The sequence below is a fragment of the Hyaena hyaena genome, unplaced genomic scaffold, assembly GCF_003009895.1.
Source record: "Hyaena hyaena isolate Hyena2069 unplaced genomic scaffold, ASM300989v1 scaffold_643, whole genome shotgun sequence".
Classification (NCBI taxonomy): Eukaryota; Metazoa; Chordata; class Mammalia; order Carnivora; family Hyaenidae; genus Hyaena; species Hyaena hyaena.
The window spans coordinates 561391-575613 of NW_024081277.1; the positions used below are offsets into that span (position 1 = coordinate 561391).

At 39.3% G+C, this 14223-nt stretch overlaps 1 protein-coding gene across 4 annotated transcripts in view; it reads right to left on the reverse strand.

The window, feature by feature from the left end:
* Window positions 1-14223, reverse strand: part of RALGAPA2 (Ral GTPase activating protein catalytic subunit alpha 2) — a 330682-nt gene that overhangs the window by 89445 nt on the left and 227014 nt on the right. For 3 of the 4 annotated variants that reach the window (XM_039216611.1, XM_039216610.1, XM_039216609.1), the window contains exon 36: window positions 12965-13123. The exons of the other annotated variant lie outside the window; for it this stretch is intronic. In XM_039216611.1, the coding sequence (XP_039072542.1) occupies window positions 12965-13123 (159 nt within the window). The remainder of the gene's footprint in view (window positions 1-12964; window positions 13124-14223) is intronic. 4 annotated transcript variants of the gene reach the window in all.

Consider the following 14223-nt stretch of genomic DNA (forward strand, 5'->3'; position numbering starts at 1 on the left):
TATGCTCAAAGAGGTCGAGACTACCAGGATTCAAATTCTGGACTTGGTGTAGCTGTCAAGAAACCAAGTCCCCTTGGTAACTTACTATACTTACATTTATGGACATATTCAGAGCCCAGGAGAGGTGTGATATGCCCTACTCCCCTTACAGAGTGGCTGAAACATTCAAATGCTATATTAACCTCTGAAGTGGATTGCAAATAATACTGTCTTAATGAGAGACAAGGTAAGAAAATCATATAATATTGGGATAAGGGTAAAAACTTTAAGAGAAGTATAAGGTATGTTTCTGAAAAAGAGAATGTTTATTTTCATATACTTTAATCTTTATATTATATAAATACATTCTCTAATAACAGAAGATAATTTGGGGGGAAATGGATTAATTAGAGGACTCTAAAATCTTGCCCCCAAATTCTGAAAATACACAGAATCTTCCTGGGTCAAAAAGATTTCAGATTTTCTCTGTTTACTAGTTAGGTATTTGCTTGCTTCGATCAAAGCCCCAGTAAGAGATGTAGAGGAATACAGAGGTAAGTCAGAACTCTAATGCATAAACAATTTACAGGGAAGATAAAATTATATACTCAAGAAGGCCAATAAATGAAAAGGAAAAAAAAAAGCTTTAGGATGGGTACAGATAACAATGTTCTGGAACAGCAGAAAGTCCTCTGCTAGCTGAGAGAAGCCACAGAAGTTGTCACATGGGAGGTGGTCATGACTGTGGGTACTGGAAGAGATGTGTGAAAGGAGAGGGGCACTCAGGCAAATGGTGGAAGACAGAGCTGAAAAGGTGAGGGGGTACTGAGTCCCTTTGCTAACGCAGTGTCCTGACAATGTATTCCGGGAGGTGCTAATCTAGCCGAGCATTAGTTGGTGTTATATGCATTACAGGGAAGTAAAAACAAAGACTGTGGCTGGATGAGGCAAAGGGCTGCACACAGGGGCCAAGGGACTTTCTGTATCCCAGTGTGAAGTCAGAGGCAGGGCCACTAAAGAGAGTAAGGCAGGAGAGAAGGCCGGACAGTGTACTTGAGAAGACTGGAAAGATCCACAACAGGTATCTAGGGGAATGTGTGCAGCATCAATATCAGAGAGAAATGAAAAGACTGAAGAACAGCCATGGGGGCCAGGCTGACCAGTGTTGGCTTTCCATGTCATAGCATGGCCTGGCCAAAGATATTCCTCCAGAGAAGCTCCGCTCCAGTTACTCTAGAGCCAGAATTGCCTAGTCAGTAAGGGATTCTCCATCACAAATTAATTTGTACAAGACCATGGAACCACAGAGCACATTACAGTGCTTAGAACGGAACACATTTTACTTTTTATCAAATTTTAATAAAATTTTCAGTCTATTGGCTCAGTCTTTCTGGTGGATAATATAACTGCTATTGTTTTTTTCCAGTGGGAAAGTTATTGTACTTCAATGCAATTTTTAACTGATTTATCTGTCACTCACTTTGACATCTGAAGCATAATTTTATAGGTCCAAATACACTCTTTCAGTCCATAAGTTAATACCATGGGATTGTGAACTCCCCAGAGGGAGAAACTGTAGAAGATCCTGGAACCCTTGATGGCAGAGGTAAAAGAGCCCTTAAAGATCATCTGTTCTGACTTTATGCACAGGTGTGGAAAGGGGAAGGCATGGCAGTGTCCTCCACAAATGTACAACTCCTAATGGCAATGCTCTCTGAAGAAGGGCCAGTTGAAAAATGGATCAGTGGACTTGGGCTAGTTTCTTGAAAAATAAGTGAAACAGACTTAAACTCTTATTTTGCAGAGCCTGGGGTAGACACAGAAAAAGAACTTCCAAATAGGGAGAAAGTTCCCTTATGGAACAATCATGGCATATCTATGAATGTCTTTATAGTAGGTTGATCCATTAACTGAGCCTAAAAGGGTTCTCCTTTGATGCCTTTGGAATCTATGATTCTTCGCAACTGGACATGAAAGTAATATACATAATTAATTGACCTATTTCAGAATTTACTAAGAGGTTATATCAAGACAGAATAACAAATGAATCATAGAACAAGAGGTTAAAGAGCCAAGGAATATTCGATTTTTGATGATAAGCCCGCTGGCTGTGGCTACTGTTATTAAATTCCCTCTTCTGGGCCAGGTTACGAGCTCAGTGTTCAAAGTATGTATGTATGTATGTATGTATGTATGTATGTATGTATGTACAAAGTATTTAATTCCCATAACAATTTCATGGGGCTGACACTTTGTTCCTATTTTATAGAAAAAAATGTGGTTAGACTGCCTGCCTTTCTAAGCTCATCAAGGTCAAAGTCCTCACGATGGGGCCATGGAAACTCTCAGCTCCCCCAGCCTTCCTCTCCCCATCCCTGGGCCAGTAGATATCTTTCCTCAGACTCATGAAGCTCATGTCCTCTGTAAAGACTTTGTTTTTTCTGTCCTCTTTGGTTGATGCTCCTTGACAGCTGGCTCTCCTGTTTCATTCAGGGTCACCCCTTGGGGAACTTAAACATCACCCCCTGGAGGAATTTTCTCTGCCCCCATGTAATGCCCCTCTTCCTCCTTGATAATTTTCCTTGCTCTTAAGTCAGTGTTGTCTGGTATAAATACCATTAGTCCTGATCTGTGTTAGTGTGGGATATCTTTCTCTATCCCTTTACTTTTAATCTGTGTCTTTATAATTTAATGTGGGTTTCTTGTAGACAACACAGAGCTGGGTCTTGTTGTTCTTGTTTTTGTTTTAATCAACTCTGACAGTCTTTTTTTCTTTTAATTGCTATACTTAGACTCTTGGCATGTAAAGTGATGACTGATATAGTTAGATTAGTATCTACCATATCTGTTACTGTACTTCACTTGCTCCTATTTTGTTTCCTACTCCTTCTGCTTTCTCTGATTTTATTGAGCATTTTCTATAATTCCAGTTTTTCTCTTAGCAAATCCATGATACCTTCTTTTTAAAAACTTTTTTAAGTGACTCTTCTTGAGCTTGACATATATACTTAGAACTAATTCAAATCCTTTTTCAAATAGCACTATCCTGCTTCACAGGTAGTACAAGAACTGTATAACAGCATTGCCAGTTCTTCTCTTCCATCCTTGTAACCTTACTGTCATTCATTTCTTATCCAATTGTTGAATACACAGTTGCTATTTTTATTTGAAACAAACTGCTATCTATCAGATTGATTAGGAATAAGAAACATGAAAGATTTCACTTATCTTCATTTCTTCTCTAAAGCTCTTCCTTTTTAAAGAGGATCTCTGTTTCAGATCTACATAATTTTCCTTCTTGATGAGTTTATTTTAACTTTTTTTTTTTTGGCCACAAGTTTCCTAAGTTTTAGTTATCTGAGAAAGTCTTTATTTTTTTTCTTTCATTTTTGAAGGATACAGAATCCTAGGCTAACTGGTTTCCTTCTTGCCACACTTTAAATGTTTTAATCCACTTGCTTCTTGCTTATATGATTTCTGAAAAGAAGTAATACAGTAACACTCGGGCTTACTCCTCTACAGTTATTTTTTCTAACTCTGGTTTCTTTCAAGATTTTCCCTTTGTATTTGATTTTTGGTAGTACCTTAGTCTGTCTGGGCTGCTATAACAACATACCATACACTGAGTGGCTTATAAACAACAGAAATTAGTTTCTCACAATTCTGGAGGCTGGGAGGTCCAAGATTAAGATGTCAGGAGGTTTGGTGTCTGGTGAGATCCTGTTTCCTGTTTCACAGATGCTGTCTTTGTGTCCTCACATGGACGAAGTCGTAAGGGAATGCTCTGAAGTATCTTTTAAAACTGATTCCATTCCTGAGGGCTTCACCCTGATGACCTAATCATCCCCCAAAGGCCCCATCTCCAAATACCATCACACTGGGGAGTTAGGTTTCAAAAAAATGAATTCTGGAGGGGCACAAATATTCAATTTATAACATATAGTACAAATATGATAGATATTTTAGTATTTACCCTACTTGGTATTTATTCCCTATGCTTCATGCATCTGTGGTTCGGTATATGCCCTTAATTTGAAAAATTCTCAGGTATATTAAAATTATATACTAAAATATATTGTATAAAGTATGTTTACTTATGAATTCAAATATTTCTTCTGTTCCTTTCTCTTCTTCCTGGTATTCCCATTAGGTGTATATTACATCTTTTACAAGTGGCCCACAGGTCTTCAATGTTTTGCTCAGGTTTTCACATCCTTTTCCCTTTGTATTTCAGTTTCAAGGTTTCTACTGACTTATCCTTAAATTCACAGTTCTTTTCCTCAGCTGTCCAGTTGATTGATGATCATTCTTCATATCTGTTAGTGTTTTTTTCTTCTAGCATTTCCTTTTAATTCTTTCTTGGAGTTTGTATTTCTCTGCTATGTTAGTCATCTCTTCTTGCATGCTGTCCACTTTTTCTTTTATAATCCCTGACACAGTAATCATAATTATTTTAAATTCCTGGTATGATAATTTCAAAATCTCTGCCAAATCTGAGTCTGGTTCTGATGTTTGCAAGGTCTGTATCTCTAAGCTGGGTTTGTTGTTGTTGTTGTTGTTGTTGTTTTTTACTTTCAGTATGCCCTGTAATTTTTTGTCAAAAGCTGAATATAACAGACCATGTAAAAGGAACTGAAGTAAATCAGCCTTTAGGTGACACATTATATTTGTCCGTCTCAGAGTTAGGCTGTGTTTATTGTCTGCTGAAGCTGCAGATGATGGTGTCAATGGCTAAAATCTTCTTGTATGCCCATGTTTTTGTCTCCCTTTTGTCTCTGGGATTCCCTCAAGACATCTTAAGCAAGGTCTTAGATGTGCAATTCTTTCCGTTGTTGCTGCACAAATATACTTTTGATGTAGTGATAAGGTGTGGGGGAGAAGTGTCCCACAGACCTATGATCAGGTCTCAGTCTTTCAGTGAGCCTGTGTCTCTGGGGCGGGACCTTCACAAGTGCTTCTCAGTTCTGTGTTTTTGTGCTGCCCCCACCCCCAACTCCCTGCCAAACACACACACTCCCTTATGTGAGACAGCAAAGCTAGAGGGAGCTTGAGTTGGTCCTGGTAAAACCCCAGTGGGTAAGGCTCTGGTATAATACTTCATCTTGAGGACAGATCTTATTCAGAAGAAGAGAATGCTCTGGGTGTATTTCAAAATGGCTTCTTTCCCTCCTTCTACTGAAGCACAATGGTTTTTTCCTCCTTCACTGTGAGAAAGTGGTAGGACTCTTAGAGGGAAAATACATAAAAGTGTGGGGGTCTCCCAAAGACCAGGCCCCTCTTGACTCTAACTCTCAAATTTGTGGACACAGAGCCTCCAGCAATTGGTCAACTACAGCTGACATTTTCCTACCTTGTCATTGGTTCCCCAGGGGTTTCTGTTCCTGGCCTTCTGCTATGGCAAGCTGTGATTCTCTGTTTCTGCCTGTCCCTCCAATTTTGGAGGCAGTGATTTTCCTTGTGACTTCAATTCTCTGATGCATCAAAGAAGAGTTGTTTATTTTCAGTTTGTTCAGCTTTTTTCATGTTGTTAGAATGTGACTGATGACTTCGAAGTTCCCTACATGCTGGATTGGAAACTAGAAGTCCCCCTACCTGAATTAAAGCAGCTTCCTCCTGGCCCATCCTATCACTCTGTTTTATCTTCTTTATAACACCAAAGCGCCTATTTGAAAGTGTCTAGTTTAATTGTTTACTTACTTGTTGGCTGTCTCCCTAACTAAAACTGGGATTCTGGGATCATGAGACCACCAGCCCTTGATACAGATCTGACATGAAGCAGCCTTAATAGATACGTTGCCTGAATGACTGACAGAAGGCCTCCAGTTCTTGAGGCTCTAACCACTGGCCATTAACCAAGCGTGTTGCCCCCCTCTACATTTCTAGAATAAGGTCACATTGTGACCAGCTATCATTTGCTTCAAGGAGATGCCTGAAAGGCCAGGATGAAAGACCAGGCTATGGTGTGGTCTTAAGTCTGGAGCAGGTTTCTGCTGCAACACCTCTTCTTCCATCTGGTGGGTTTGAGAAAAGGCTCCACAGTTAAAACAGAGATGTAAAAACTGCAAATATTGGCTAAGCCTGTTTTGAGACCAGTACCTAGGGCACAGAGGAATGGTCACAACTGAGGAGATTCAGATAGGAGCAAAGAAGGATGAAACTATTAGTTTTACTAATTATAACAAATGAGTGTCTCTCCTCAGTACTTGTAGGGTTGGGGGGAAGTGGGCATCTTTATTCCAAAGAGGAAAATCAAGAAGCTATTTGCAGTCTAAAATTATTTAGGGTTGCCTAGTCCATGTAACAATGACAGCAAATAAAAAAATAGGAAAGAATAACCCTTTCTCCTATTTTTAGCAACACCACACTTAAAACAATTTTAAATATATTCCTTAAACAATAAGTGCACTTCTTCCTATGATTTATGCTAAAAGCAGTCCATAATCAGTGAGATGCAGTTGGAATGGAAGTATACATGAAGAAACCAAGACAACAACCCCCCACCCCCCAACAACAAACAGAAGCTAATCAATTTCAAGGACAACACAGAAAATACTCCTTTCAGGATAAGTTCTCAGATTCCAGGGGCAGTGGGCCTTGTTTTCTTCTCACAGAGGAGTTCTGTGTGCTTGTGACACCCTGACCGAAGGATGGGGAGAATGCGCCTGGTCTCTTGGCCAGAAGGCCCTTCCTATTGAGGCAGCTCAGAGGTCTTGGTTTCTGACACAAAGCAAGCTCTACTGAGTGCCACTCGGTATATATTCACACAAGCTGGCTCTGGCTGCTGAGGGAGCGAGGATAAGGCAAAGGAGAGAGAGATGTATAAATCAAAGGACAACTGAAATAAAAGGGAAAACAATGTCAACTTTTGAGATAAATCAATGCAGAAAGAATACTCAATAGCCAAATTGTTGTAAAGGATAAAACAGGAGCTTGGAATTAATAATAGGGTATAGATTTTTTCCCATCTGTATTGAGGCTTATCTTATAAATAAATGTTCTTCATTATTCTTTGGCAACACTTGTGGGTGACTCAGATAGTCTTTCAAAAACTGGACAAAAGAAATAATATAAATCCCTTGTATCCAGGGAATTCCTCTAATTAGCAGTGGCAATGAAGTAAAGAAGAAATTTGTTTTTGATATAACATCTGCAAATGACAGCTGCCTTTTCCCAAGTTTCCAATGTCATTCCTTTACTAAGAAAGCCCCAATAACAATAACCAAATTACCAAACAGAATATGTTGCAATAACCTACTTAATGTATCTTAGGGGTGTCTGGCTGGCTCAGTCAGTAAAGCATGTGATGCTTTATCTCTAATTTGTAAGTTCAAGCCCCATGTAAGGTGTAGAGAGTACATAAAAAAATAAAATCTTAAAAAAAAACTAATGGGGGCGCCTGAGAGGCTCAGTCAGTTGAGCGTCAGACTTCGGCTCAGGTCATGATCTCACAGTTAATGAGATCGAGCCCCGCATCGGGCTCTGTGCTGACAGCCAGCTCAGAGCCTGAAGCCTGTTTCGGATTCTGTGTCTCCCTCTCTCTCTGACCCTCCCCTGCTCACGCTGTTTCTCTCTCAGAAGTAAATAAAAATATATAAAAAAAAAAACTAATGTATTTTACCAAATTCTGGTTATTCAGTGTTTTCAGTTATCTTTGTTTTCAAGTTTATTTATTTATTTTGAGGGAGACAGAGATAGCATGAGTGGGAGAGGGGTACAGAGAGAGAGCGAGAGAAAGGGAGAGAGAGAATCCTAAGCAGGCTCTGTTGTGCTGCCAACAGAGTCAGATGGGGGGCTCGAACCCATAAAGCCACAAGATCATGAGCTAGCTGAAACCAAGAGTCAGACACTTAACTGACTGGGCTACTCAGGTGCCCATCAGTTATCTTTCAAAATAAATGCTTCTTCACATATTTAGAAGTTAACAACTTATTATCCCTGAGAATTTCCCAGAGTGTTTTAAAGGATATGCCTTAATCTCAAAAAGGTTATTTGGTTGGGTTTGAAACAAATATTTAAGAAAATTACATATATGAAATAAAAAGAAGTTTCCATAACCATGTTGCAGTCAAACATAGCCCATATAACGAAGCCACACTAGTAAAAGATTTCTTTTCAAACACAGGTGCAAATACTGGCCATTCTTGACCTTGCATGTGCAAATATCCTTGTGATTTCTGGTTCATCAGCCTTAACCAACATTTCTGGGGACTGGCTCCAGGTGAAGGTCCTGGGCTAGATGTCTTCTTGAAGAGGGACACGCACACGCATACTCACTTGCATACACTCACACACTCCCAGTAGCTGCTGAGCCTGCAAGGAAGCCAAATACCACCTTGACAGCAACGTGGTGAATTGGGGAAGCTTAGGGAAAGGATAGGCATCTGGGAACAGGAAGATCAAACAGGGCCCATCATCTTAAAGGGGCATTTAAAATCCCTAAAAAGGACTGAAGAAAGACCTTGGTCTCCAGTCTGAATGTCAGAGCTGAGGAAATGAAAGTCCAAAGAAATCACCAGACCTGCCCAAGATCCACACCCACTTCAGCAGCACAGGAACTGGAACTCTGGGGCCCCTGTCTATCCTAGTATTCTTTCCTGCCTATACTTTTCAGAAGTCGCTGAATTATCCATTTTTCTTCCGTGTCCATATCTACCAGGGCTGAGAAAGTAGAGGCTAGAGGACATTAAGCATGTCTTTTCATTTACAAAACCGACACTCTGGTTGAGGTGATAAGGAGGACCCTTGGCTTCACCAAAGCTGCCCCTTGTCTCAACTGCTCTGGGTCAAGGCTGCTTCAGCATCTCCGCCCACTGGCCAGCCAGTCACTAGTCAGTCACTAATGAGCCTGGAGGTAAGCATGACAGAAACACTAAAATATACCTTCACAAATTCATAAAGGCAAAAATGTTTTGAACATCAAAATTATTTTCAGTTACTGAAAAAGAAAAGCAACTAGGGTCCTCACTGCCATATGGAGGCTTTATGAACCCCCCCCCCTTTTTCTTTATACAGAACAAACTCTTTCAGGCACTCATGTTCTGTTCTATATGCAAGTCTTCCCTTAGTAATAAAAGTAGAAATTGAAAAAAGCCCAATCTGACAACAGCACATTTCTTTTCTGTGACCAAAGACTACCGTGTCAATGTTTATATGTTTATGGAGATGAACTTACTTTGAAAGTAATTTAACAATGAAATCATGGGCTAACATATTGATATTTATTTATTCATTCATTCATTCATTCATTTATTTATAGTTAAATAAAAAGCTCAAGAAGTGAGCGGCTCTCTCAGATGCAAGGGTTTTCTGTGCTCACACAAGCACACCCACATTTCTTCAACATACCATTTCGCAAGTGCTGTGTATTATTAAGAAGAGGCGGATTCTGCCAGGCACATAATTTGTATATTTAAGGGAGGTGTATGGAATGAAAAAGCGAAATATGTTAAATTTCAAAGGACTTGGAAGCAATGCTGCCTGTGAGCTTGTATTACAAATAGCCCTACATTATTACATACGCTATTAATGAGGCCGAGTGAATGAAAGTACAATTTGAATATGCATGACTCTACCCAATGGCAGGACTTTTGTGTACTGATGAGGTTTTTTTTTTTTCCACCCTCCTAAAAAAGGATTAAAATTATTCCTAGAGAAGTATGGCTGCCCAGAGACCAGTAAAATAAATGGACTTAGATCAGAGTCATAGTATATTTAGATGAAATATACAGGTGCTAAAAGAAATGCCTTTGACTCTACCTACAATTCTTGAAACTTGTGCATAATCCTGTCCTCCTCTAAGGCATATTCGTCAACTTCAAGTGGCTGTGTCAATATAATTTCTAAGCAAAAATAATGATTTTGGTGGGGATCTCTAAAAGCAGGCAAGGTTAAATAAACCTTTTGAGTACAAAGCCTTTACTTCCACAGTAAGGAGCACTAGTTAAAAGACTGGGGAATGGGTAAATTATTGCACCAAATGGCTGAGAATTAATCTCTGCTGACTAGCTGTAATCTAACGAGGCGTCTGTGTCCCAGGGAGCCCGCAGCATGTCCCTGGCGGTATGTGCAGTGTGTCGAGTCTGCGTGGCACCCTTTGTCCTCGCTCACAGGCGGCCTTTCCCCTCATTGTCCATAATATCCTCATGCATCTGGGACGCGTGGAATGCATTCATACTAACAGACTTACCATTGTTTTCTCTCAGAAGCTTTGTTGAGCAAAGACTGCATCACGGTTACTGATAATTATATTGCTTAATTAATCAAGACAAAAAAATTTGCAAATCATTGCCTGGTTGCCAAGCAGGGAGATAAAAAATGACAACAATACAAGCTGAAGCAATATAACAAAAGTAACAGCTATCTGATCAGAAATTCTTATATAATGAAGCTATTAATGCTAAATCGGTTAATGTTAACATTGCTCCAGGTGTCTCTACTTAGATGCAAACAAAAAGGCTAACATTATGGATATAAAAGGCCAAATGTTGCCATGGATTCTGTAACCTGATAGAGAGGACAGCCTTTTCATTTGATTAGGGAATGCAATTTAAATACCAGGGACTGAAGCCAAACAAACAGACTTTCCCTCCACAAGCCTCTTGCATTCACCCTGGGGTCAGTGGTTGGTGAACAAAAGGTCAGCCACACTTGCCCTGGAAATGTCTGGATTAATTTTATTACATTGTAATGGTTTGTACTTTAAATGTGGGGATAACACTAAATTTCCAGTTGGCCATTATTCTCTTCTTCCCTTTAGGCTTTTTGAATTGAAATATTAAGACAGCGATTTGCTCAATTCATCTTGTCAAAATTTATGACCAAATTTATAAAACTTATATTTTCTAAAGAAATTTTAAAAACATGTTAATCTTTGTTTTCATGTGTTAAAAGTTTGATACCTTTTTAAAAATCACTTTTTAAGAAAGTTTAAAGTGTCATTCTTGACACTATAAAATGAATTGAAATATCTTTTATGTACTTTATTTACTACAAAAATAAAGGAGTCATTTTTAGCATGTTATATGATGCTTTACAGGGCCATATTGAGAATGAACTAATGAAGCCAGTTAATCCATACTAAATATTAAAAAACCATATTTTCCCTATTTGGAAGCTATAGGACACTGAATCTGTTGGTTGTCTAATATTAATGTTTTCTGCTGAAAACATTAGCGTTCTTCCTGGACAGACAGAAATGTTATTAAGCACTCAGAACCATTTTAATACACAAGAGTGAAAACTTCACACACACAAGATGTGAATCAAATATAAGTCAGTTGGTTAAGTATCCAACTCTTCATTTTGGCTCAGGTAATGATCTCACAGTTCATGAGATCAAACCCCATGTGTGGCTCCGTGCTGAGAGTGCGGAGCCTGCTTGGGATTTCTGTCTCCCTCTCTCTGCCCCTCCTATGGGTGCATGTGCACACTCTCTCTTTGAAAATAAATAAATAAACATTTTAAAAAAGGAAAAGAAGGGGCACCTGTGTGGCTCAGTTGGTTAAGTGTCTGACTTTGGCTCAGGTCATGATCTCACAGTCTTGGGTTGGAGCCCCATGTCAAGCTCTGTGCTGACAGCTAGCTCAGAGTCTGGAGCCTACTTCGGATTCTGTATCTTCCTCTCTTTCTGACCCTCACCTCACCCTGCTTCTCTCTCTCTCTCTCTCTCTCTCTCTATCTCAGAAATAAAGTATTAAAAAAAGAAAGAAAGATAATACCAAGATGTAGTGTGAAGAAATTGTGGAATCTCCACTCCCTGAATAGAAAACAGGATTCCCTTTAAGTCAGGCATCTCACTGGGCAGACTGAGACTTTCCTGAATTTAGAAGGTGGCTTCTAGACTGAGAAATGATAAGCATGTTACACTTGGGATTCATTACTTACTCTCTTTTCATGGTAGTGACTGTAATAGAAAAATAACAGCAGTAATAGTAATAATAACAATAAGAGCAACAACCAACAACTTCAAAGCTTTTATTCTGAGCAAGCCACTGTTTGCAGCACCTTTCATTTCTTAGCTCTTTAATCCTTATAACTTTAACACCAAAGATTATCTTAAAATGCGAGTAAATCTCAGTTACCGCTCATTTTAAAGCTCAAAAATAGAGTGTTTAGAATGGTAACTTTTAGCCCCTTTAGGAGAACAAGTTGCAAAAAAAATGATGATTACACTTAATACCAAGCTAGAGCACGGAGTTGTTTTCTGGAGGAGGAGTGACTTAACTACGCTAAACATTTAATTAAAAACTTAATAACCAACCCTTCTATTAATAATTCTAACGCAAAAACAAGTCACTATATAAAACACAGCTAAAATATCAGTAAAGGCATGGCAAGGATCGAAGCCCCAGCCAATTTTGTACACAGCACATAACCATTGGATTGTTCTAGCCATTCCCATGATCGATACCAATTGACATGGTTGCATTGATCTGGTGGCAAGGTGCTTCAATTGTTAAAAGTCATCACATGGCTGTGCCGCAGAGGCCTAACCTCTTCACAGACATGCCTGCAACCCTTCAGGACTGACCCCCATTAGCAGCAGTCAGGGGCTTGGAGAGCAGTGCCTGTTTGTCACGCCAGGTGGAATTCTATACCCATGGCCAGCCACAAAATCCTTGATGTGATGTGGGGTTCTTCCAACTCTTATTATTGTTATTATTAATCAATCTGTGCCAAATGTAAAATTACAACTTTTAAATTAAAAAAAATTAAATTTAAAGCATCTAAAATATCATGAATGCCTTTATGTTCTAATTTTCAAAGAGTCTAGTAGTAAACTATAGAATTCTGTGCTCATGAAGATACTCTGAAAGTCTCAATTCAGACTGAATTTCTTTATAGCATGTATACTTCAGATACATGTGAGACATTCACCAGTTGGACAAAAGTCCCCTTTAACATACTTATATCATTGTTTCTCAAAAACAGCAACTTGAATGGCAAATGCTGTATGAGTCAGAGTGATAATATGGTGAAAACGTACCTCGGGTTTCTTCGTGATCGCGATAAAGAACATGTGATTCTTCACTGGGTAAATAATGATTGAAACGTCTCCAAAGGCAGTTGGGATAATGCCCCTGCGATAGTCCCTGGAGTGTTCAGACCAGACGATGTGGACCTCATCATTCCCCAAGTGACGAAGCTGCAATGGCCAATTGGCTCCTTATTAATCAGAGTGATAACAGCAGTTTATGAGGGGTCGCGGCTTACAAATTGAATTATAATACTCAGAAGCAAAAGTATTTCACTATCAAAAAAAGGTACAACACTGCTGTCTTCTATAAGGGTTAAAAAAACACAAGGACATGAAAACACCTCTCACGTATGAAATACACTGGCACTGAGATGATGCATAGAAGCACAGGAGGTACATTATGGCTGGATGGGGACAAGACCTTTACAAGGATTTTGTTAAATTGAATTTTACTCATGTATTAAAGCCTTATGCTTCATATTGCTAAGCATGTTTCTAAACAATTAACGACATGAGCCTTTTATTCCATATGACAATAGGGCTTCATAAAATTCTTAATTCAATGGTTATTAAGAAAAAAATATGAATATAAGAGAACATAAGCCACTCTAACACAATTATTACCAAATGTATAAGAACTACATTTGTAACAAAGCTTTAAGAAAAAGTCTGCATAAATTACCTTTGTTTAAGAAACTAATAAATGACTTCAATTTAATAAGAACACTAGTACCTAGTCTTCAAAGAGTCCCTTCCTATCCAGAAAGTATGTTCACATGTATTGTTTTTTTCTGCCTTTCTGCCTTCTCTCTGAGGCAGGCGACATCATCTTTCTGTTAGGTGACAAGGAGGATGGATATGGGGCTCAGGAAGGCAAAAGCAGCACCTATACAAGGTACATGAACAGTGAGCAGCATGGCAGGCCTGGGGACCGGGCCAGGGCCTCTCAGTGCCATTCCCACTGCTCACAGCCACCTAAGTCAGGTGTACTGCTGTAGCTCAGACAGCATGGCCCACTATTTTTGTCATTATATACACAAAGAGGCTGTCAAGTCCGAAAACACATCAGAGACTCCTGGCCTCTCTGAGCAGGGGAAGGGACCCTTTGAGGCTTCCTCCCGGGCCAAGCTCTTCAGACACAAGAACACCCTTGATAATGCTCCTGCATTCTGACTGCACATCCTGGGCTAGAGATGTGCACAGGTGAAACTGACACAGATGAAACTATCTAGTAAGCCTGAAAGTGTGGCTAAAAGAAACTAGATTAT